At 38.0% G+C, this 23,421-nt stretch overlaps 1 protein-coding gene across 3 annotated transcripts in view; it reads right to left on the bottom strand.

Moving 5' to 3' along the window:
* The window catches only part of OSBPL11 (oxysterol binding protein like 11), a 99,894-nt gene that overhangs the window by 63,392 nt on the left and 13,081 nt on the right, over positions 1-23,421 (bottom strand). For all 3 annotated transcript variants that reach the window (XM_059920916.1, XM_059920917.1, XM_059920918.1), the window contains exons 2-4: positions 8,093-8,161; positions 2,296-2,471; positions 1,352-1,431 (exon numbers count right to left, since the gene is read on the bottom strand). In XM_059920916.1, the coding sequence (XP_059776899.1) occupies positions 1,352-1,431; positions 2,296-2,471; positions 8,093-8,161 (325 nt within the window). The remainder of the gene's footprint in view (positions 1-1,351; positions 1,432-2,295; positions 2,472-8,092; positions 8,162-23,421) is intronic.

Raw genomic sequence — 23,421 nt, 5'->3', positions numbered from 1 at the left:
GATCTTTAAACATCATGATTGAAGCAAAAAATATACTCAGCAATACTCAATATAATAAATGTTCTAATGTAACATTCAAGTATCTTTGAAACAAACTAGCACTTTCTGGTCACTGCCAATGCTTAGAATCTTGCAGCACAAATAAAGCTTTTATGCTGGATTTCAGACTATAGGCCTAAATCACAACTTTAAAAAATTTAGCTATGGGGAAAAACCACTAGGAAGAAAAAGAAAAGTAGGTATGGAATCCTTTAACTATGCTTCCCTATATTATTTTTTAGACATTTCTAACCTCAGATTTCAAGTACTGAGACCCTCCTTTTCATCTTAAAAAATAAAACACCTCAAAGGAGATACACAAATGGTCTGTAAGCACATGAAAAGATGCTCAACATTATTAGTCATTAGAGAAATGAAATCAAAACCACAATGAAATTCTACTTCACATGCATTAGGATGGCCATAATAATTGTAAAAAAGGACAGCAACAAGTATTGGAAAGGATGTGGAGAAATTGGAACCCTCATGTATTGCTGGTGAGAACATGAAATAGTCTGACTGCTTTGAAAAACAGTTTGGCAGTTCCTCAAATAGTTAAACAGAGAACTACCATATAACCCAGTAATTCTACTCCTAGGAGTAACCTAGAGAACTGAAATCATGTGTTTACACAAAAACTTGAACACAAGTATTCATAGAAGTATTATTCATAACAGCCACAAAATGTAAGCAATCCAGGGAACTCCCTAGTGGTCCAGTGGTTAGGACGCAGCGCTTTCACTGTCATGGGCCCGGGTTCAATCCCTGGTTGGGGAACTAAGATCCCACAAGCCACTCGGCATGGTGAAAAAAAAAATAAAACAATCCAAATGTCCATCAGCTGGTGAATAAACAAAATGTGGTACATCCATACAATAGAGTACTATTTGGCCTTAAAAAGGAATAAAGTATGATACATGCAATGACATGGATGAACCTTGAAAACACTGTGCTTATTGTAAGAAGCCAGACCAAAAAAGCACATATTGTATGATTCCACTTATATGAAATGTCCAGAATAAACAAATCCAATGAAACAGAAATTATATTAGTGTTTGTCAGGGGACTGGGAAGAGGGGACTAGGGAGTGACTATGGATATGGGTTTTTTGGAAGGTGATGAAAATGTTCAGGAATCAGATAGTTGCAACAGTTGTACAATCTTGTGAATATACTAAAAACCATGAAATTGTACACTTTAAAAGGATAAATTTTATGGTATGTGAATACTACCTCAATTTTAAAATATAAAAAAATAAGTTAAAAATCTTTTCCCATTTTTGTGCATTAATATCGTATATGAATCCACATACCTTGCCAATAGCTTCAGTGTGGTGTTGTGTACATATCTGAAGTCTGCTAACCCAATGTTGTCGCTCTTTAGCATCTGTGGCTGATAAAAAGTATCTACAAGTTATTCACTTTTATATTTATTTTTAGAATACAATTAATTGTCTATAGCATGAAGAATAGATCACTGAAAATCAGGGATTGGTCTTACTCTCCCTAGAGCAAATGTCCCTGACCAGAGGGAGGTAGGAAAGAGGCCAAAGCATCAACCTTGTTAGGTAACACCATAGCTGGATGTGGCTATTTCATTAGGAGGATAAATTACATGCAGCTAGGTGGGTATATGACATGTCTTAACTTTCTCATAAAAATATGCTCTTCCTTAAAGAAATAACCTTTATTAAGCATTTAATGTATCCTCAGTATATTCTTTCAGATCTCTAGAAGCATGCTCAATTAGGGTTATTGTTATACTTTATGTGTATTAATTAAATAAAAAACAGAAACTTTATATATACAAATTAAATGTATCTAATCAGAAGTTATACTTTATTTTAATGAATACGAGCATTTTAATAAATCTCAATTATGTACATTAGTCACTAAAAACCACAAAGAGAGCATACCAACCAAATCAAGAAAGGGGGTAAAATACAAATCCATGGAAGACATAAAAAAAATTTAAAGAAGTCTATGTTTTCAGAGTTTTCAGTAATCAGGATTTCCTCTACACAAATTTTTAGAGGGCCCAATTTTAAACAGACTTGTTCACTGTGCCACTTAAAAAAAGTCATTAATTAAAACAGATTTCATAAATCCTTAAAGCAATTCCAAGGTTTAAAATATTGTGTCTATATCATCAATGACGGCAGTTTCTATTTCCAAAACCTAAATGAAAGCAGGGAAGTATACCAACTTCTCAAGGAAAAAGAAAATCACACTATTAATTCTCATATTTCAGTCATACCTCTGAGTTTATACTGTTCCCCACTGGCAGCATTTACAGTGAAGGTGTGAGAGTCCTCATCACTGGGTGATATTACAGCTCCTGCAAGCTGCAAAGTACCTCTGGGTTTTTGATTTCTAGACTGTTCATTCACAAAGTACTCCAATAGCCCAGCTTCATTGTTTAAAACAAAAAACCTGTAATGATTTTAAAAAAGGTCATAATTTTAAAATATTTCCCCTAGTCAAACTAAAGCAAACCAAATTTTAATCACACACTTTTGAGTTTTTGCTATTAAATAAAATTCAAAAGCATCTCAAGAAGTACTTGGAAACACTAGATTGAATTTCCTAGCAGTAAATGTTACTGAAAAATTGAATGAGTTTAATAAAAGATATAAAACCTTCAGCTGTGAAAGAGGCATTTAATAGGGAAGAGGTATACTAGACAATGCAAAAAGGAACAAAGATATAGTATCCTTTCAGAGGAAGATTTCTCTCCAGAATTCATTAACAGGGAGGGTAAGTTGCCCAAGACAAATGGTAGTGAGAATTTTTATTTAAAATTCACTGGAAACAAATCAAAGCATGAGCTCTGAAGTCAACAAATGCTAGGTAAGAAATGAATCTGATTTAAGATTTAATCAGTGAAATAAACAATAAGAATAATGCCAAGGTATTAAGATTTTGTGAACGTAACATTAAATAGGTTACAACTAAAGATTACTTATCCTCTTTAAAAATGAAAAAGCTGCAACTGGAGATGCAGAAACAAGGAACTTGAAACTAAATGATGAAATACTGATACACTTTGGAAAAGAATTTGATGTTCTGATTTGGTTTTAGATTAACTACTTTAGGAAATATGTTAATTCAGATTCCAATTTAAGTAGTGCAATAGTTCTTTTCTTTAGGAAAAAAAACCTAAAAAGTTTCTATTTCAAAAAATTAATGTTTGGGTTTAGAGCAATTTGGCATTCTACATGTTAGTGTGTTCCGTAATAGAGTCAGGTAGACAATTTGATCCAGTTCAAGTTCCTAGAAGATATTGTCTTAAGCAACATGGCAACCATATCAACCATACCAAACTGGAAGAGAATGAAATCAGCCTTTTATTCAGGGAAAGAAAAAGAAACGATGAGAAGAAAACACAAGTCGAAAGCGGATGCCTGAAAAGGGAGACGGGAAAGCAAGACTATTGTTTTTCTCATTCGTCTTTTAGCATGCTTGTGATTTTAAAAATTATGTTCACATATTCTGATGATATTTGATAAATTAATTTTAATATCTTTGAGAGCTTTAAACCTCCATTTCTTTAATTACTAGAGGAGTTAAACATTTTTTCATGTGTTTATTGACCATCTGTAGTTCTACTTAGTGAACTGCCCCTCACATTTTTGCCTATTTTTAAAAGGGCTGTTTAACATTATTTTCCCTAAGATTTGAAGGGATTATTTTAATCAACACAAAAATAGCCACTGAAATCATCTTAAATTCCTAAAACATATAAAGTGTCCTTAGTAATCTGCCATGGTCTGAATGTGTCCCCACCAAAATTCACATGTGGAAATCCTAACCCCTAAGGTAATGATATTAAGAGATGGGGCCTTTGGGAAGTGATCAGGTCATAAGGGTGTAACACCCTCATGAATGGGATCAGTGCCTTTATAAAAGAGACCCAAGGGACTTCCCTGGTGGTCCAGCAGTTAGGACTCGGCACTTTCACTGCCATGGGCAGGGGTTCAGTCACTCGTTGGGGAACTAAGATCTCCGCAAGCCGAGCAGTGTGGCCAGAAAACAAGAAAAAGAGAGAGACCCAAGAAAGCTCCCTTGGCCCTTTACAGCCATGTGAGAATACAATGAGAAGTCTGTGATCCAAAAGAGGACCCTTTCCTGACCATGCTGCCACCATAATCATGGACTTCCAACCTCCGGAACTGTGAGAAATAAATTTCTGTTGTTTATAAGCTATCCAGTCGGTGACATTTTGTTATTGCAGCCTGAACAGACTAAGTCATGCATCTACTACAAAAAATTCAGCAAGCAAATGTAAGGGGTCTGTTGGCAAGAAAGCAGTCTCTTGAATATACTAAAAACCATTGAGTTGTACACTTCAAATGGGCACTACATCTCAATAAAGCTGTGAACAAAGGAACAAATGAACAAACAAACAAGAAATAAGGAAAGGAACGAACGAAGGAAACAAGAAAAGAAAGAAATCTCTTCCGACTGTTCTAAGCAATAAGCACAATTCATTTCAAACAGTCAAAGGAAAAAGACTGATCTCTTCTCTTACAAGCAGTCACTTCAAAGAAAATTTAGAGAATAACATGTTTGGAAATCTCAAGTTTGCTGTGAACACATATTTCTTATCCCAAAAGCATTACCGCAAATTTACAACATGGGAGGTACTCACCTAAATATACAAAAGGAGGGATTGGTAAAATGATAGAAATGAGCCAATAACTGAATATCTTTCTAACACCAAGATGATGTTATGGACCCACTGGCAATAACAGAGCACTTTGGGCTGTCTTTCATCATACATGAATTAATCCAAATGTTCTTCCTTCACCACTTCTCTGGAGATATTTTACAAGATGTGTAGATTGGGGATAGAGAGACAATCCACATAGTGAGAAAACTTAATAAAGCTATTTTGCCCAGAAGGGTACGAGACTCTTGATTATAGTATTTTTATCAAGTTGGCCTAACCAAGAAGCTAAAGAAATGCAGAAACAAAGACTTAAGATTCAGCATCTATCTTTACATGCAGAAAAGTCACCTAAGTTGTTAAAAGGAAAATTAAATAATTGTTTATTTTTTGCAATTTCAAAACAACAAAGACTGTCAGTTTGAGAAAATGACTAATCTTCAGAATAGCCCACAACTTAAGGTGAAGTATCATCAAATGGAACTTTAATCTAAAAAATATTCTGACTTGGAAGTATGTCTTATGATGGCAAAAATCAACTTTAGTGAAGATTCTGGATGGAAAGGCACCCATGTGCTTTGCTCTGACCATCCTAGACTTCAGTGCTGAGCATGTATAGAACTTCTAAGCCAACTGGGAAGTGATCTCATCTTCAGGAATTAGAGCTGAAAGTGAAAGGAAGTGGGTTCAAGAGAGGGTCTTGCTCATTCCTAGGGCACTACATTCCAAAGCAAGCAGTTATTTATAGAGTACGCCCATGCTGGATTTCTCCAAGCTGCTCTAAGTTGCCCTTAGTCAAACAGAAATGGACTGCAGGGAAACTGCCTTGAATATCTGGCACAGGTGCAGTGCTCTTGTTACTTAAGCTTTATCTGCAGCACAGGGACAAAGTGGCTAGGCCTGCCAAAGGAACTGAGCTCTAAGCCTAAGGTCCTTAAACGTGGTCTTAACCTTTCTGTTCCTCTTTTATCATTCAATCTGCACATTCCATGCTGAGAACCCAGTATATCTCTGCTGTGCCACAAGCCTCCAGCCAGGTTGGCAGAAAATGGAAGTTTTTTTCTAAAGTGGTCTTGCAGCAATCAAGTTGACAAGCTGAGACCTCTCTGATGGGGCAAATTGGTAAAAGATTCTGTGTTCTCAGTGGCAAACAGGGATGGGTTGTCTTCATCCCCACTTCCTGCTGCTGCTAAAACTGGCCTCTTAGACAGCTGGAGGGATCGCATGGGCAGAGGCAGTGCCCCTCCCTAAGCTGGAACTTTGGCTTGGATCTCTTAGCTAACTCCTCAGGCAACCAGTGGCCAATGGATCTTTTTGGAAGGCTCCCTCACTCAATGATACAAACACCTGCCCCTTCTCCCCATGGTCTCAAGTTGCCACTGACCTGAAATGCCATCATTAACATACATTAAATCTTATAAGCTTGGGTATATTTTGGAGCTTTCTTACTCTGTTCCACTTCTGAGACTTTCTCAATAATATAATATGAATGAAAGTTGTTGAATGGCATGGGGGAGAAAAGTTAACCTATTTCCCTTTTTAAAAAGAGAACAAAGAATAGTGCTAAAAGCAGAGTGACATAAATTTTTTTAAAAAATATTTTATATGTCATTTAAATGTATAAGCTTTTTAAAAATTACATAAAAACTGAGGTGGGAAAATGCAAAATGAAAAGGCTCCCTTGACTTTGCTCTTTTAAAAAAAAAATAAAAACTGAGAACCTTAGAGAACTACCCTTTTCACTTCAACAGGAATGATTCCCTTCTATGTTTTCACATCCAGCTTTGACCTCTCATATGACCTCCAACTTCCTGCATATCACTCCTATTTGAAAGCCCTACTGTTACTTCAAACTAAACATGGCCCAAACTGCCTTCTCTTTTAATAAATCACATGTTCATCATAGTGCTTCAACTATTTTTTGGAAGTCTGAAAACCATTCTTTCATATACTATGTCCCATTTTCTAGTTGTTAAAGGTAAAATGCAAATTCAGCTCCAGTTATTCCATCATGCTTTTGACCTAGCCAAAAGCAGAGGTCTCCAAATGACAAGTGAATAAGAAGCAGCATGTTATAATGCCAAGAACATAGACTTTGGAGTCAGAACTATTTGGGTTCAAATTCTAGCTTTAACACTTGTAAATTTAAAAACCACAATGAGATACCACTTAACACCCATTAGGATGGCTATTATTAAAAAAAACAAAACAAAACAAAAAAACCCACATAAAACAGAAAGTAACAAGTGTTGGGAAGATGTACAGAAATTGCAACTCCTGTGCATTGCTGGTGGGAATGTAAAATGGTGCAGCTGCTATGGAAAACAATATGGAGATTCGCCAAAAAGTTAAACACAGAATTACCATGTGATCCAGCAATTCCATTTCTGGGTATATACACAAAAGAATGAAAGCAGGAACTCCAACAGATATTTTGTACACCAGTGCTCACAGCAGCATTATTCACGATTAGCCAAAAGGTCGAAGTAACCCAAATGTCCACTGACAGATAACTGGATAAACAAAATGTGGTATATACATACAAGGGACTACGATTCAGCCCTAAAAAGCTAGGAATCCTGACACACGCTACATAGGTGAACCTTGAAGACATTATACTAAGTGAAATAAGCCAATCACAAAAGGACAAATATTGTATGATTCCACTTTTATTAAGGTACCTAGAGTAGTCAAATTCATAGAGACAGAAAGTAGAATAGTGGTTGCCAAGGACTCAGGGCAGGGGGAAATGTGGAAATATTGTTTAATGGGTACAGAGTTTTAGTCTGAGAAGATGCAAAAAGTTCTGAGATGAATGAAGGTGATAGCTGCACAACAATGTGCATGTATTTAATGCCACTGAACTGTATACTAAAAAATGTTTAAAATGGTAAATTTTATGTTATGTTTACTTTACCACAATAAAAAAAGAAGTTTAATCCCCTGCCCTACAACTACCAATTCCACACAGTATTCTAAATAGCTGGCTTTGCTACTTATTGAGTGCTTGTTTGACCTTCGGCTGGTTATTTAAACTCTCCAAGGTCCCAGAGAACTTTTGAGAATCCTGAACAGGCACCTAATACAAATCTCTTTGCCGTCTCCAAACCACCCTAAAAGCCTCACCACTGCAAGTATGCATAAGGCAAGTGGACAAATGATTCTAACTTCTGAGGCATTTGGAGGCTGCAATTTGGACAGATGTTAACTCCTCCTACCCCTTAAAAAGGAGAAGAAAGTCATCAGACTTTTAGAAAAAACATGGTAAATCTTTCTCTAACATGCTTCCCAGCCATATTTGTACTGAAGTAATATCAGAATATAAAATTATCAGCCCCATTTCTGGTCTCTTGGGAGAGAGATGTGACAGAATAATCACACTTACCTGTATTGCCACCCAGTGACAAGGTTGGTGTACTTCATTAAATAGCCACACACACTTTCCATGTGATCACTGTTTCAAAAAGATCAGAAAGGGCCAAAGTCAGTGAAAATTAGAAGAAATTCCAGGAAGTTAACTGTACAGTTTAAAAAATAGCTGTAGGGACTTCCCTGGTGGCACAGTGGTTAAGAATCTGCCAGCCAATGCAGGGGACATGGGTTTCAGCCCTGGTCCGGGAAGATCCCACATGCCATGGAGCAACAAAGTCCGTGCGCCACAACTACTGAGCCTGCACTCTAGAGCCCGCGAGCCACAACTACTGAGCCTGAGCGCCACAACTACTGAAGCGCACGTGCTTAGAGCCCGTGCTCTGCAACAAGAGAAGCCACTGCAATGAGAAGCCCGTGCACCACAACGAAGAGTAGCCCCCGCTCACCGCAACTAGAGAAAGCCTGCGTGCAGCAACGAAGACCCAACGCAGCCAAAAATAAATAAATAAATAAATAAATAAATAAGCTGTAGACACATACTTTTTTACAAATGCTTCAAACTTACTTCAGAAGTAAAATTTATAGGTTAACAAATAGAGCTATTTAATCCCCCATATTTCATATCCATAGGACTTTACCAGAGTTCTTCGAAGCAAGTATAATCCCCCATAAATTACTATACAATATTTCAAATATAAAATCATTATATATGTATAAAATTACATAAATATGAAACAAATATACTATAAATATAATTATAAATAAAAATATTTTATAACTTAATTCAATACTAAACAAAGAAAATCCAGTTTTATGGTTCTAGAATAAACTAAAAAAGGTCTCCAGGTCAAATAGTGCCTCCTCAATCTGGTGGGACATGTTATGTCTTTGATTCTTTGGGCTTCCAAAATGGAGATCCTGTTTTTGATGAGTATGACACCCCACTCCCACTCCCCCACCCCAGATAGGCATGCGGCAAAGTGCTCACTGCAAGTCTTACCACTGGAAAGATTTATTTGGGACCTGTATCATTAGTCTTACTGAAAGTGAGTTTCTTTACCTCCTGCCCCCTTTTTCTATTTATCAGAAATGTTCTGTTACCGTGGTTCATAGAAAATGCAGTATCTTATTGATACTTTGTTTCCAATATTTTAAGCTTCCTTATACTTATGAAAAGATATTAAAGCTTCACCTATGTTGATGTATCTTTTTGATATATGGGCTTCATTTTTTATTTTGTAACTTACATTAAGAATTCTCTTTAAACTCATCTACTCTAAAGTTTTAACTTTAAACTATAAGATGCAAACGATATTAAACATTTATTTTCTCTACTATCCCTGAATCACAGAGCTTATTTGGTAAAATTTCAGCTAACCAGCATCTAGGAAATGGAAAGTATAAGACAACTGGCAACCTTTAAAACATGGACATCAAAAGCAAAATCAAGGGAGAGCTGACACAACCAATAGAACAAAATTTTTTAAAGACTTAGGTTGATCTGAATGACAAATGAAAAGAGATGAAGATAAAGATACTCTCTTATACAAACACACAACAAAATGCCCATATTGACTATAAGATTCTAGTAGCTATTATTACTGGAGAGCAAGTAGGAGGATGCCTCAGGGATAAACTCAATGTTGGGTGCCCTTCTAATCTCATTTCTTCAAAGTGCTTGGAAGTTGAGTGCCCTTCTAATCTCATTTCTTCAAAGTGCTTGGAAATAAAGAACTGATCCCATGACTGAGTATATGTTACTTCTTTTTCCTGTATTTTTCTTCCATTCTAAGGCTAGCAAATAACACTGTTTACTAATATTAAGTGAAAACTGCTCACGTCCTTTTGGTTTCATACGGTCACTAATCTCAAGAAGACAAAGGTTGTCAACCTCTAAACCGCCAACCCAAAGTTATGATAATTATACATGTATTCTGTCATGTTAAAACTGACAGTACCATTTGAATTCTCATTTCAGTAATTTCTAAAACCCACATCTAGAGGAAGGATTCTTCTCTAGAAACCCAACCCATTGGATTTTTGCCCTACTTCCAGCCCTATGTCACAGCAAAGCTATTTCTTTCAGTTCCACTGGTACTTGAAAAGGCAGAGATTTCCAGTCTGGTGCTCATGTTTTCCCCAGGCTTCAGGCTTAAACAGCTTTTTGGGGCCAGAGGAATCCCAATGCCCCTGGACTCTGCCCAAAAATAATTTCCCAAAGAGTTCCTCATCTGTTTTAGATATTTAACATAGAGCTTAGCTGTCTTGAACTGTTCTTGTCCTCAAAACTTATTTCTTCACTTATATATGGAATCTAAAAATAAAAACAAAAAAACCCCAAAACTCATAGAGAGAACAGATTAGTGGCTGCCAGTGGTGGGGGTGGGAGGTGAACAAAATGGGTGAAGGTGATCAAAAGACACAAACTTGCAGTTATATAATAAGTCAGTACTGGGAATGTTATTTATAGCATAGTGACTATAGTTGATAATATTGTACATTTGAAAGTTGCTAAGAGAGTAGATCTTAAAAGTTCTCATCATAAGAAAAACAAAGTGTAACAGTGTAGTGATGCATGTTTTTTTTTTATTTTATTTATTTATTTTTGGATGCGTTGGGTCTTCGTTGCTGTGCACGGGCTTTCTCTAGTTGTGGCGAGTGGGGGCTACTCTTCGTTGCAGTGCGCGGGCTTCTCACTGCAGGGGCTTCTCCCTGCAATGGCTTCTCTTGTCGCGGAGCATGGGCTCTAGGCGCTCAGGCTTCAGTAGCTGTGGCATGCGGTCTTGGTAGTTGTGGCTCGTGGGCTCTAGAGCGCAGGCTCAGTAGTTGTGGCACACGGGCTTAGTTGCTCTGTGGCATGTGGGATCTTCCGGGACCAGGGCTCGAACCCGTGTCCCCTGAATTGGCAGGCGGATTCTTAACCACTGTGCCACCAGGGAAGCCCAGTAATGCATGTTAACTAGACTTATTGTGATCATTTTGCAACATACAAAAAAAATTATATTGTACACCTAAAACTAATGTTATATATCAATAATATCTAAATTTTTAAAAAACCTTATTCTTGGTCTATTTTGTCCTGTAGCTTCATAACCTGAATATTTATTTACACTCTGTACCAATCCACAAAAGGCCTAGTGTGTCACATAACCTAAATTAAATATTTCCCCAAAGTACCCAGATATTCCATAATTCACCATTTTTTATTTTCCCCTTTAATCTAGGTTCTCTACACCAAGCTTTCATTACTAGATAAGGCTATTAGCATGCTATAAAAACATTACAACTCAGTTATAGTTCACTTCCTCTGGTTCTAGGACTATATATATTCTTCAAATGGATACGTGAACTGTGCGGAGAATGTTTATTAAACTTCAAATAAACTATCTACAACTGAGAAAAACAAAATCTTCATTTCAAAGCAATCAAAGATTATGCCTCAGGTCCCTTATTTTTGTTTAGTCCCTCATATTATTAAAGGTATTCCTCATTTTGGTCATATCTAAGTTATTTATATCAGTCATTTAATGACTATCAATGAATTTTTAAGAGTATAATTTCAGTAGCATCATTCATTAAATAAAATGAACGTGTATCCTCATATTCCACAGTACAGTAATGTTTTATGTTTAATTTTTAGTGTTTTTAATATTTTTGATGCTTGTATCTAAAGAGTTAACCTTCTCACAAAAATCACAAGAGGGATACTGACATGGTTCATTTGGTTGTAGCATAAAGCCAGCTTCAAAAGAAACAAATTCAAATATGTAATTATAAACTGCTGGCCTGCTTTTACTACAGAAAACAGACATCTGAGGTTACAAAGAACCAACTGAAGAGCAATCCATTCTTGGAACAGCTGGTTGCACTGTCCCTCTCTCATCCTTCCCCTTCTCTAGTCAGTGCAACCAGCTGATGCGGAACCACTGTGCCATCTGGTGGCTAGCATAAAAAGCTCTGTGAGTGAACATCTCTCGTTTCCTCTCCTTTCTTCTCTCTACTTCCTTATAGTTATTATGTAGTACTTCTAACACTCATGGTTTGCTCCCATTTAAAATGTATAAATTTAATAGAAGATTTACCTGTTAATATGAATAAAACCTAGTTGTTAAAGTGGGAATATACCACATATCTGATTATATCATACTAATATTCTGTGTTCTATGAATTAGAGATGATGGTCCAAAAGACTAATACACAGAAAAATAAGCCATGAAAAAGTTAATTTCTTCTTCAGTCCTTCAGCAACTCCACCACTCAACAAATTGTGTGTATTCTGATCTTGTTAACATTTTATTGAAATTAGCGCTAGAAGCTGATAGTCTATAAATACAGTTGATTAACTGAACTATATGTAAGTGGCATTATTCTATTTAATTTGAGGTTCATCACCTCCTAGGTATCTTAACAATGACTGCTTCAATTCCTAACTCTTCATTACTATAACACACATTTCTTAACCCTTCTTTATGAGACTTAAGGAAGATGTGTAGAAGCTTTTAAAATTAAACTACTTTTTCACCAACATTGAATTCAGTTAAAAAAGTCTGTTTCCATGGTTAGACCCAGGTAGACTAAACCCTGTATTTTGAGAACAGAGGTTCCGATCAATATTATATGTAGAGAAATGACAAGAACCTTGGAAGCCACAGAGACTGTTCTATTCTTCACTGATTTTCTTTCTTCATTTATTTTTAAATGTTAAGCATTTATTTGTATTTTAATAAAAACAAAATAATATATAAAATTAAATATGTGAAAATTAAACATAGTTTTAAAATGAAAAAATAAAATAAAATTAAGCTACTTTTTGAACAGTTTCACATCCTTTTATTTCAGTTCAACACAATTGCTCAGTACCTTCTAAACGCAAAGCACTCTGAAAATCCACTGAAAAGGATGGGGAAGTAAAAAAGGCGATTCCTCTCCATCCCAAATCCATTACCTAATATAAGAAAAATATACCTCCTTGAAGAAAAAGACAATGACCCACTGGGACTCTGCTTTTAGCTGTCATACAAATGAAAAGGACAGTTTGTTAAAGACACGGGATTCATTAAACAAAGACACAGGATTCAATAGTGATTAGGTTGAAACGACGGGACCTGACTTATCAGATGTGAAATGAGAATGAGAGTGAGAGAGAAGGGACAAGGGGAACACCCAGATTTCCAGCTGGCACAACTGTGTAGATACGAATGAACGTCTTTATGGGGATCATAAAGGAAGTTTTGGATTTGTCCCAATTTAACATGTTGAATTCAAGGGACCTGTGGGACATAACACAGGGAGATATGCAATAAGGTAGCATAATTTGGATTGAACATACAGATTTTGGTAGTGATCAGCATATAAGCATGTAACTAGTATTTGAAACGATGAGAGTAAATAAAATCAGCTAGGAAGTATTATAAAATGACAAGAGAAGGGACAGAGTCTAAGAGAGAACCCTAAGGAAAAGTTTTAAAGGCAAGAGGAGTACAGAGAGGAGATAAGTAGATGAGTAGTAGGAAGAAAATCAGGGATATTTCACGTAAGTTTTTGGTCAAGAATGTTTAATACTATTGAGGGGTGAAGGAAGATGAAGACTGAGAAGTTTCTATTAGAGTTAACAACCAAGGGAATTCCCTGGCAGTCCAGAGGTTGGGACTTGGTGCTTTCACTGCTGTGGCCCCTAGGACCCCACAAGCCACGAGGCACAGCAAAAAAAAAAAAAAAAGACTTAACAACCAAGAGATAACAGTTCCAATGTAATGATGAAGGCAGAGCCAGCTGGCAATAACTGAAGAGAGAAGTGGTTACGGTGATATGGGCTTAAATCAACGGTAGTTGTAAGTGCCTGACAGGCAGGATATAGCAACGAGAAAAAGGCTCACCACAACTGAGGAGAGAGATAGAGGGAAATGGGGGAGAGGTGGGCTCCAGAGCCCAGGTAGAGGAATTAGAGATGGATACCTTAAGGCATTTATTACAGGCAGAAATTTATGCAAGCTGTAGTAAAGGAGATGCCAGTCAAGCCACAGTTCAAAATTCCTACTTTCTACTAGGCAAGAACTATCCTCCAAAAAAGGCTTAGCTTTGGTTCATTACCTTGTAACATAAATAGCATGAAGGGAGGGAGCAGTCTGCTTAGCTGAGGAAAAAGCAACTGACAACAGATGGGAATGACTGCAACACATGTACCTCCTGGTGCTGTAAAAAGATATTCCACAGAGCAGTGACTGCTTCTTACTCATCCTAGCAGTCCACGCAGCACCTAGTGTATAGCCTGGGATATAAACAGGTGTTCAATACATATCCACTGAATGAATTAGGCAATGGGAAGACAGAAGCAGAATTTTTCTATAAAACCACAAGACAACTGAGTAGCCTGCAAAAAAAAAAAAACAAAACAACAACAAAAAAAAACAAAAAGAGAAACAAAAACCAGCAACAACAACTCAATTCACAGCCTGTATACTCAAATAAATCCCAGCTAAAACTAATTCTAATTTCAACTGTGTCTTAATCTATACCAAAAAGTATACAAGTCAAGGGAGACTCCCTCCCTTCTGCTAAGAGTCTTAAAAATGTTAATGCTCTTTGGTCCAAGAACTTCACTTCTAGGTATCCAGACAGACAATTAAAAATGTAGACAAACATAATATGCAAACATGTCCACTGTAGCACTATTTATAATAGTAAAAAAAATAAAGTGGAGAGACAAGGAAATGAATGCAGAGGAAAGGAAGAAAAACAAATAAGCGAGATGAATGGCATTAAGAAAATGATTAAGAAATATGATAGAACAGTATTCACCAATTAAAATGCTTATGAGTTTCTAACAACATGGGGAAACGCTTATTAATAGCACTAAAAGTGCAGGTTACAGAATTTTATATAGTGTGTAAAATATATGCACAGAACAAAAGTACACAAAACAGTTAACTGGTTATCACTGGATGGAAGAATTATGGATGATAATTAATTTGCTCCCTTTACTGTTTCACATTTTCCAATTTTAATATATTATTTTTATAATCAAATAAAACATTTTTAAAATGTTCAATTACATTGACTAGGTGGGACAGTCCAGGCACAGAGCTATTTATACTTATTAATAGGTATGGATTAAATTTTTTAAAACTTTCCCATGTGACTATGTGAGCTTTGCTCTTTTGGGATGTAGAACTGTGTTTCCTAAAAGCCCTTACTTCTCAAATTAGGTTACACATATCCAAAACTGGGCTAGGTGGCTAGGAGAACAGGGTAAAACTAGACTATCTTTCTAGAGCAAATTTACTTGACTATAAGAAGTTAAAGCATTTTTAATGTCAAAACTCACATAAGGACTTCCCTGGTGGCGCAGTGGCTAAGAATCCGCCTGCCGATGCAGGGGACACAGGTTCGAGCCCTGGTCCGGGAAGATCCCACATGCCGCAGAGCAACTAAGCCCGTGCGCCACAACTACTGAGCTTGCGCTCTAGAGCTCGCGAGCCACAACTACTGAGCCCACATGCCACAACTACTGAAGCCCGCGCGCCTAGAGTCCGTGCTCCGCAACAAGAGAAGCCATCACAATGAGAAACCCACACATTGCAACGAAGAGTAGCCCCCGCTCACTGCAACTAGAGAAAGCCCGTGCGCAGCAATGAAGACCCAATGCAGCCAAAAATAAATAAATTTATTAAAAAAAAAAAAAACTCACATAAATGTTAAGAAACTTGCTCCCTCCTCACATATTTCCATGAGGAGGACTTCTCCAGAGAACTCCTGTCCTTCTCTCCCCAGCCCTCCCCCGACTCTTTCCACAGCTGGGCATGAATGAATGGCTCAGCCCGTTCTGGGCTCTCTCCTTTTTATCTGCCTGCCTACCCAGAGAAGATATTCTCATCTGCTCTGATGGAAAAAAGACCTGAGTATTCCAAGCTGCCTGTGACTAGGTGGATAGGCATGACTAATTCCAGGGTGAAATATTAGCTAACCTATTTAACCCATGTTAAAGGCACTTTCTTCAGTGAGTTTTTCCAGTAATAAAACAATTTCTTCACACCCATTAGTATGGCTATTATCAAAACCAAAACCAATCCAAACAAAACAAAACAGAAAATAACAAGTGTTGGTAAAGATGTGGAGAAATTAGAACTCTTGTGCATTGCTGGTGTAACTGTAAAATGGTGCAGCCACGGTGGAGAACAGCATCATGGTTCCTCAAAAAGTTAAACATAGAACTACTATATGATCCAGCAATTCCACTTCTGGGTATATACACAAAAGAATGAAAGCAAGAACTCCAACAGATAAAAATGTTCACAGAAACATTATTCACAACAGCCAAAAGGTAGAAACAACACTGGATAGTCCCATGTAAATCAATGAAGCTAGAACACACCCTCACACCATACACACAAATAAACTCAAAATGGCTTAAAGACTTAAATATAACACAAGACACCATAAAGCTCCTAGAAGAGAACATAGGCTAAACATTCTGATATAAATCATACCAATGTTTTCTTAGGTCAGTCTCCCAAGGCAATAGAAATAAAAGCAAAAACAAACAAATGGGACCTAATCAAACTTACAAGCTTTTGCACAGCAAAGGAAACCATGAACAAAACGAAAAGACAACCTACGGACTGGGAGAAAATATTTGCAAATGACGCAAATGACAAGGGCTTAATTTCCAAAATAGACAAACAGCTCCTACAATTCAATAACAAAGAAACAAAAACCCAATCAAAAAATGTGCAGAAGACCTAAAAAGACATTTCTCCAAAGAAGACATACAGATGGCCAATAAGCACATGAAAAGATGCTCATCATCGCTAATTATTAGAGAAATGCAAATCAAAACACTACTTCATACCAGTCAGAACGGACACCAACAAAAAGTCTACAAATAATAAATGCTGAAGAGGGTGTGGAGAAAAGGGAACCCTTTTACACTGTTAGTGAGAATGTAAATTGGTGCAGCCACTATGGAAAATAGTATGGTGGTTCTTCAAAAAACTAAAAATAGAGTTGTCATATGATCCAGCAATCCCACTCCTGGGCATATACCCAGAGAAAAATATAATTCGAAAAGATACATGCACCCTTTATGTTCATAGCAGCAATATTTACAATAGCCAAGACATGGAAACAACCTAAATGTCCATCAACAGATGAATGGGTAAAGAAGATGTGAGATACACACACACACACACAAATACACACACAATGGAATATTACTCAGTCATTAAAAAGAGTGAAATAATGCCATTTGCAGCAACATGGATGGACCTAGAGGTTATCATACTAAGTGAAGTAAATCAGAAAGAGAAAGAAAAATCCCACTTATATGAGATACTTAGATTTGTCAAAATCAGAGACAGAAGGCCGAATAGTAGTTGCCGGGGGGCTGGGGGGTGGGGTGGATGAGGAGTTATTTAATAGGTACAGAGTTTTAGTTTGGGATGATAAAAAATTCTGGAATGAATAGTGGTGATGGTTATATAACAATATGAATACATTTAATGCCACTGAACTGTATAATTATAAAGGGTTAAAATGGTAAATTTTATGATATGTACATTTTACCACAATAAAAAAATAACCTGACGATTTGATTGCATCCTGTCTGATCCCTAATGTTCCCTTTCTCAACTGGTCCTGAACTCATGATATTATTTATAGACCTCTGAAAAACCCAATAACAAATATATTACAGAGTAGAATATAAAATCCTCATGAATTTTGAAGATATTATAGATAACTCCCAAGAAAGTGATATCAACCATGGGCTGCTTTAAATCACAAACTGTATCCACTGGGGGTACCTACTGTCTTATGCAGTTAAGAGAGAGTTCATGAAGAAAGTTCAAGAAGCACAGCTGTAAAATGGTTGCCTATACAGACCAAAAACAGAAGAAGTCCAATATATAATTTGATTGTTACAAACAACTAAATTTGAGAAATCCCTCATGCAGATAACTGGCCATTTGAAGATGGGACAGAAGAAACTTCTACATGGAAAAGCAGAAAGTCAATTCTAACGCTTCCAGAAAGTTAGGAAGTGGTTTATTATAATGGGAAAAGCATGAGCTTAACACAAACACAGGTTTGAATCCCAGTGTAACCTTACGCAAGTAACACATCTGGTCCTATGTGTCTTTATCTGTAAATGCGGATAAGAACATCTAACTTCAGATTTATAATGAGGAAATAGGAAGAGATTATATATTTCAACCCAAATACATTTGAAGTATCTTTCAACATGGTAAATGCTCAGCAAGTTCTGGTTTTCTCCCACTCCAGGGAGTCGATTCCTCTGTGGGGAAAGGGCTCATTTTCTAGATCAGTTCTTTAGATCTGTCTTACCTTGTTAGCCTGACATTTTCAAGTCAGAATGATGGGACCTAAAAAGCCCTGAGTCCCCCACTTCTTTATTTAAAAAAATAATTATTGTATTTTTCCAGTAAGTATTTTGTCAAGAACTATGAAGGGTCTGAGATGTCACCCTATTTGCAAGCTAACAAGTTAGCTTGCCAGTTTCACGGATGCTGGCAGGATACATGAAACTCCCAAGTCAGAGACAAAAGACTTCAGCAGTCACAGCAATAGCAGTAGACAGATCATCAGCCCAATCACATGGGGCAATGCAGAGAGGGCAGGAGATGCCTGCACATGTGGTAGGTTGAGGTACAGAAAAGGAACCCTGAGTGTAGGGAACCCAAATCTTTTAAGGACAGTAAGTCTACCTGACCTCCACGGCAAGGAGACATTATGTTTATTATATTAGACAGTAAACAAACCTGACTTTTGCTCAGGAGGGAAATACTATCTCTATCCTCCAAGACTGTTTGCTATACAAATATTTTTGAAAAAACAGTAAAGAACAAAGGAGAATCAATACCTCTGCTAACAAGTCAGGCAGAAACATGAGAGACCCATTAAGAACTGTCTCCTAATGATTATTACATACATATACTGAAAAGTTTCTTTCCTTTTTTTAAAAAATAAATTTATTTATTTATTTATTTTGGCTGCATTGGTTCTGTGTTGCTGTGCGTGGATTTTCTCTAGTTGCAGCGAGCAGGGGCTACTCTTCGTTGTGGTGCGCAGGCTTCTCATTGCGGTGGCTTCTCTTGTTGCACAGCACAAGCTCTAGGTGCACGGGCTTCAGTAGTTGTGGCATGTGGGCTCAGTGGTTGTGGCTCGCAGGTTCTAGGCACACAGGCTTCAGTAATTGTGGTGCACGGGCCTAGTTGCTCCGCGGCATGTGAGATCTTCCCGGATCAGGGCTGGAACCCGTGTCTCCTGCATTGGCAGGCGGAGTCTTAACCACGGTGCCACCAGGGAAGTCCCTACAGTGAAAAGTTTCTTATCCAACCTCGTCTTCCAGCCACGAGTTCCCCTCCTCAGAGACAAGCATTTCTCTCAACTTTTTTGTTTTGTTTTGTTTTGTTTTAATTTTATAGCTACTTTATTTATTTATTTATTTATTTTTGGCTGTGTTGGGTCTTCGGTTCGTGCGAGGGCTTTCTCTAGTTGCGGCAAGCGGGGGCCACTCTTCATCGCGGTGCGGGGACCGCTCTTCATCGCGGTGCGCGGGCCTTTCACTATCGCGGCCCCTCCCGTTGCGGGGCACAGGCTCCAGACGCGCAGGCTCAGTAGTTGTGGCTCACGGGCCTAGTCGCTCCGTGGCATGTGGGATCTTCCCAGACCAGGGCTCGAACCCGTGTCTCCTGCATTAGCAGGCAGATTCTCAACCACTGCGCCACCAGGGAAGCCCTCTCTCAACTTTTTATGTATCTCTTCAGAGATATTCTATGTACCTACAAGTGTGCGCGTGCGCACATGAGCGCGCACACACACACACACACACACACTCTTTTTTTTAAATGGTTGTGATTAGGGACTTCCCTGGTGGTCCAGTGGCTAAGACTCCATGCTCCCAACGCAGGGGGCCCAGGTTTGATCCCTCGCCAGGGAACTAGATCGCACATGCCGCAAGTAAGAGTTCACATGCTGCAACTAAAGATGCCACACACTTCAACAAAGATCCCACGTGCTGCAACTAAGACCCGGTGCAACCAAAAAAAAAAATGGTTGAGATTACATACACCGTACCTTGCTTTTTTCAGTTTTCTTAGGGATGATTTCATTTTGGTCTAATTCATTCTTAGCATCTGCATAGTAATCCATTGCACAGCAGTACTACTAGTCCCCCTAGTGATGGACATTTGCTTCCAGGCTTTCATTATTACAAACAATACTGTAACAAAACAAGTTACACATATATCTTTGAGTACACCTGCTAAAAATGAAATTGCTAGGTGAAAAGTACATGCATTTTTAATTTGTATAGATATTGCCAACCTGCTCTCCAAAGGCTGCAACCAATATAACTCCCATCTTTCAATACAAAAAAAGGGCCAGTTTCCTCATACCAGCCTATAGCACCATTGTTGGCCAACAAAAATAGGGTGAATTTTTACCTATAAACAGGACTTTCAGACATTACTAGTAGGCTTTTCAATACCGCTTATGTTCAAAATTAAGTTTCTAAAGCTTAAGTATGAGGTAGTGTTATACTGTGGAATGCACACCTAAAAGGGATGGATACAGGATCTAGTTCTGACTTTCCCACTGACTAACACCATGAATGACACTGACCAAATCACTTAATTTCTCTGGGCCTCAGTTTTCTCATGCTTTAGCTAGATGACCCTTTCAATCTAAAATGTGTGTACATTACTCATTACTCAAAATTCTAAAGGTTTTTTCTCAAAAGAAAATTATTAAAAAGTAAAGTTTGCAAATAAGAGCAACATCATGTTTCACATTTAAAAATTTTAGAGAAAAGTAGGAAATTATTTCTTGTTCACATAGTAGCATTTACTTATCCCCCATACACTCTCAAAAGGTCTTCGCAGTAAGCCATTTCAATGAGACCAAGACAGCACAGACCAAGAGAACAGCAGGGTACTAAAGTCCACTGCCACCCTCCCTATCTGTATGTCTACTCTCTCTTTCTCTTTTTGTATGTACCTCTCTCTGGCTTTAAACCATACTTGGTTCCAAAAACACATTTAGAGTAACATTTAATTTCTGTCTGTATAGCATAATTCAAGAAAGAATGTTTTCTTCCCTTGTGCTAATTCTTTCAAAATTGAAAGTATAAAGAAAAAGCAGAAAACCATTTCCCTTCCTTCATATTTGAATAAAAAAGGGGGAAAAAAAGGTGACAACCACACAAGAAGCACCAAGCAATGTTCATTTTCATATATATATATACATATATATATATAACCTGACTAAAGAGTTGATTCTTCTTTTGAAAATTTTACACTTATTACCTAAGTAACAACAAATTCAAACGCTCAAGTTTTTTTCCTTAAAGAACCTATAAATATTAATTATTCAAAAAACAACACAAAATTTTAAAAGCTCATTCTACTACTTAAATAAAAGAAAAATCTGGGTATTCCCTGGCAGTTCAGTGGTTAGGACTCTGCGCTCTCACTGCCAAGGGCCCAGGCTCGACCCCTGGTCGGGCAACTAAGATCCTGCATGTTGCCTGGCACAACCAAAAAACTAAATAAATAATCTTTTTAAATAATAGTTTCATCATAATTTTTGGTGGAGAGATATATATATATCTTCAAACTCCCTATTACTACTAGGAAGTGGATCACCTCCCAATTACAAGTGTGTATAATCAAATGATTGCATATCTTGTATAACTATAAAATCACTTGAAATTTTAAAAATATGGCTTCAAAACATACAATGTATACTCTAAGATGAAGCCATGTCTCTGAGCTACCAAGAATATAATAAGAAAAAAATTTTTAAAGGCATAAGTATATTTTGTATAGACTTTTCCCAATTGCTGATTTAAACTACTTCACAATTTACCATGATAGCAAAACAGGACAAAATCCTACTCAAAGGCCGTCGCTCTCCAACACCAGCGCCAGCTCTAGCTTGTTGAGCACCAGCCAAGGAGAAGGTGGGTAAGTAAGAGGTCTCTATACCATGGCTCGTACAAAGCTGCCTGCCTGCAAATCCACCAGTGGTAAAGCACCCAGGAAACATGGCTACCAAAGCCGTTCGCAAGAGTGCGCCCTCTACTGGAGGTGTGAAGAAACCTCATCGTTACAAGCCTGGTACTGTGGCACTCCGTGAAATCAGACATTATCAGAAGTCCAGTGAACTTCTGATTGGCAAACTTCCCTTCCAGCCTCTGGTGCGGGAAACTGCTCAGGACTTCAAACCAGATCTGCACTTCCAGAGTGCAGCTACTGGTGCTTTGCAGGAGGCAAGTGAGGCCTATCTGGTTGGCCTTTTTGGAAACACCAACCCGTGTGCTATCCATGCCATAACAATTATGCCAAAAGACATCCAGGGCTTCCCTGGTGGCGCAGTGGTTAAGAATCCGCCTGTCAATGCAGGGGGCATGGGTTCGAGCCCTGGTCCGGGAAGATCCCGCATGCCCTGAAGCAACTAAGCTCGTGAGCCACAACTACTGAGCCTGCGCTCTAGAGCCTGCAAGCCACAACTACAGAACCTTGCGTGCGTAGAGCCCGTGCTCCGCAACAAGAGGAGCCACCGCAATGAGAAGCCCGCTCGCAGCAAGAAAGACCCAACACAGCCAAAAATAAAATAAATTTATTTTAAAAAAAAAACTTAGCTGTTAACTGCAGAAAGGATTTATTCATTAAAAAAAAAAAAAAAAAGACATCCAGCTAGCATGCCATATACATGGAGAACATGCTTAAGAATCCACTATGATGGGAAACCTTTCATTCTTTTAAAAAAAAAAAAATCCTCTTCTTCCTGTCATTGGTAGTTCTGAATGTTAGATATTTTTTTCCCATGAGGTCAAAAGGTACTTAAGTATATGATTGCTAGTGGAAAAATAGGGGACAGTAATCAGGTATTGGCAGTTTTTCCATTTTCATTTGTGTGTGATTTTTTTTTTTAATGATTTAATTTTATTTATTTTTGGCTGCACTGGGTCTTTGTTGCTGCACTCAGGCTTTCTCTAGTTGTGGCGACCGGGGGGGGCTACTCTTCGTTGCGGTGGGCGGGCTTCTCCTTGCAGTGGCTTCTGTTGTGGAGCACGGGCTCTAGGCGTGTGGACTTCAGTAGTTGTGGCACATGGGCGCTAGAGTACAGGCTCAGTAGTTGTGGCACGAGGGCTCAACAGTCGTGGCTCACGGGCTCTAGAATGCAGGCTCAGTAGTTGTGGCACACGGGCTTAGTTGCTCTACAGCATGTGGGATCTTCCCGGACCAGGGCTTGAACCCATGTACCCTGCATTGGCAGGCGGATTCTTATCCACTGAGCCACCAGGGAAGTCCCTGAATTTTT

Source organism: Balaenoptera ricei, chromosome 4, assembly GCF_028023285.1.
Source record: "Balaenoptera ricei isolate mBalRic1 chromosome 4, mBalRic1.hap2, whole genome shotgun sequence".
In the NCBI taxonomy this organism is placed as follows: Eukaryota; Metazoa; Chordata; class Mammalia; order Artiodactyla; family Balaenopteridae; genus Balaenoptera; species Balaenoptera ricei.
This window is presented reverse-complemented; position numbering and strand designations above follow the sequence as displayed.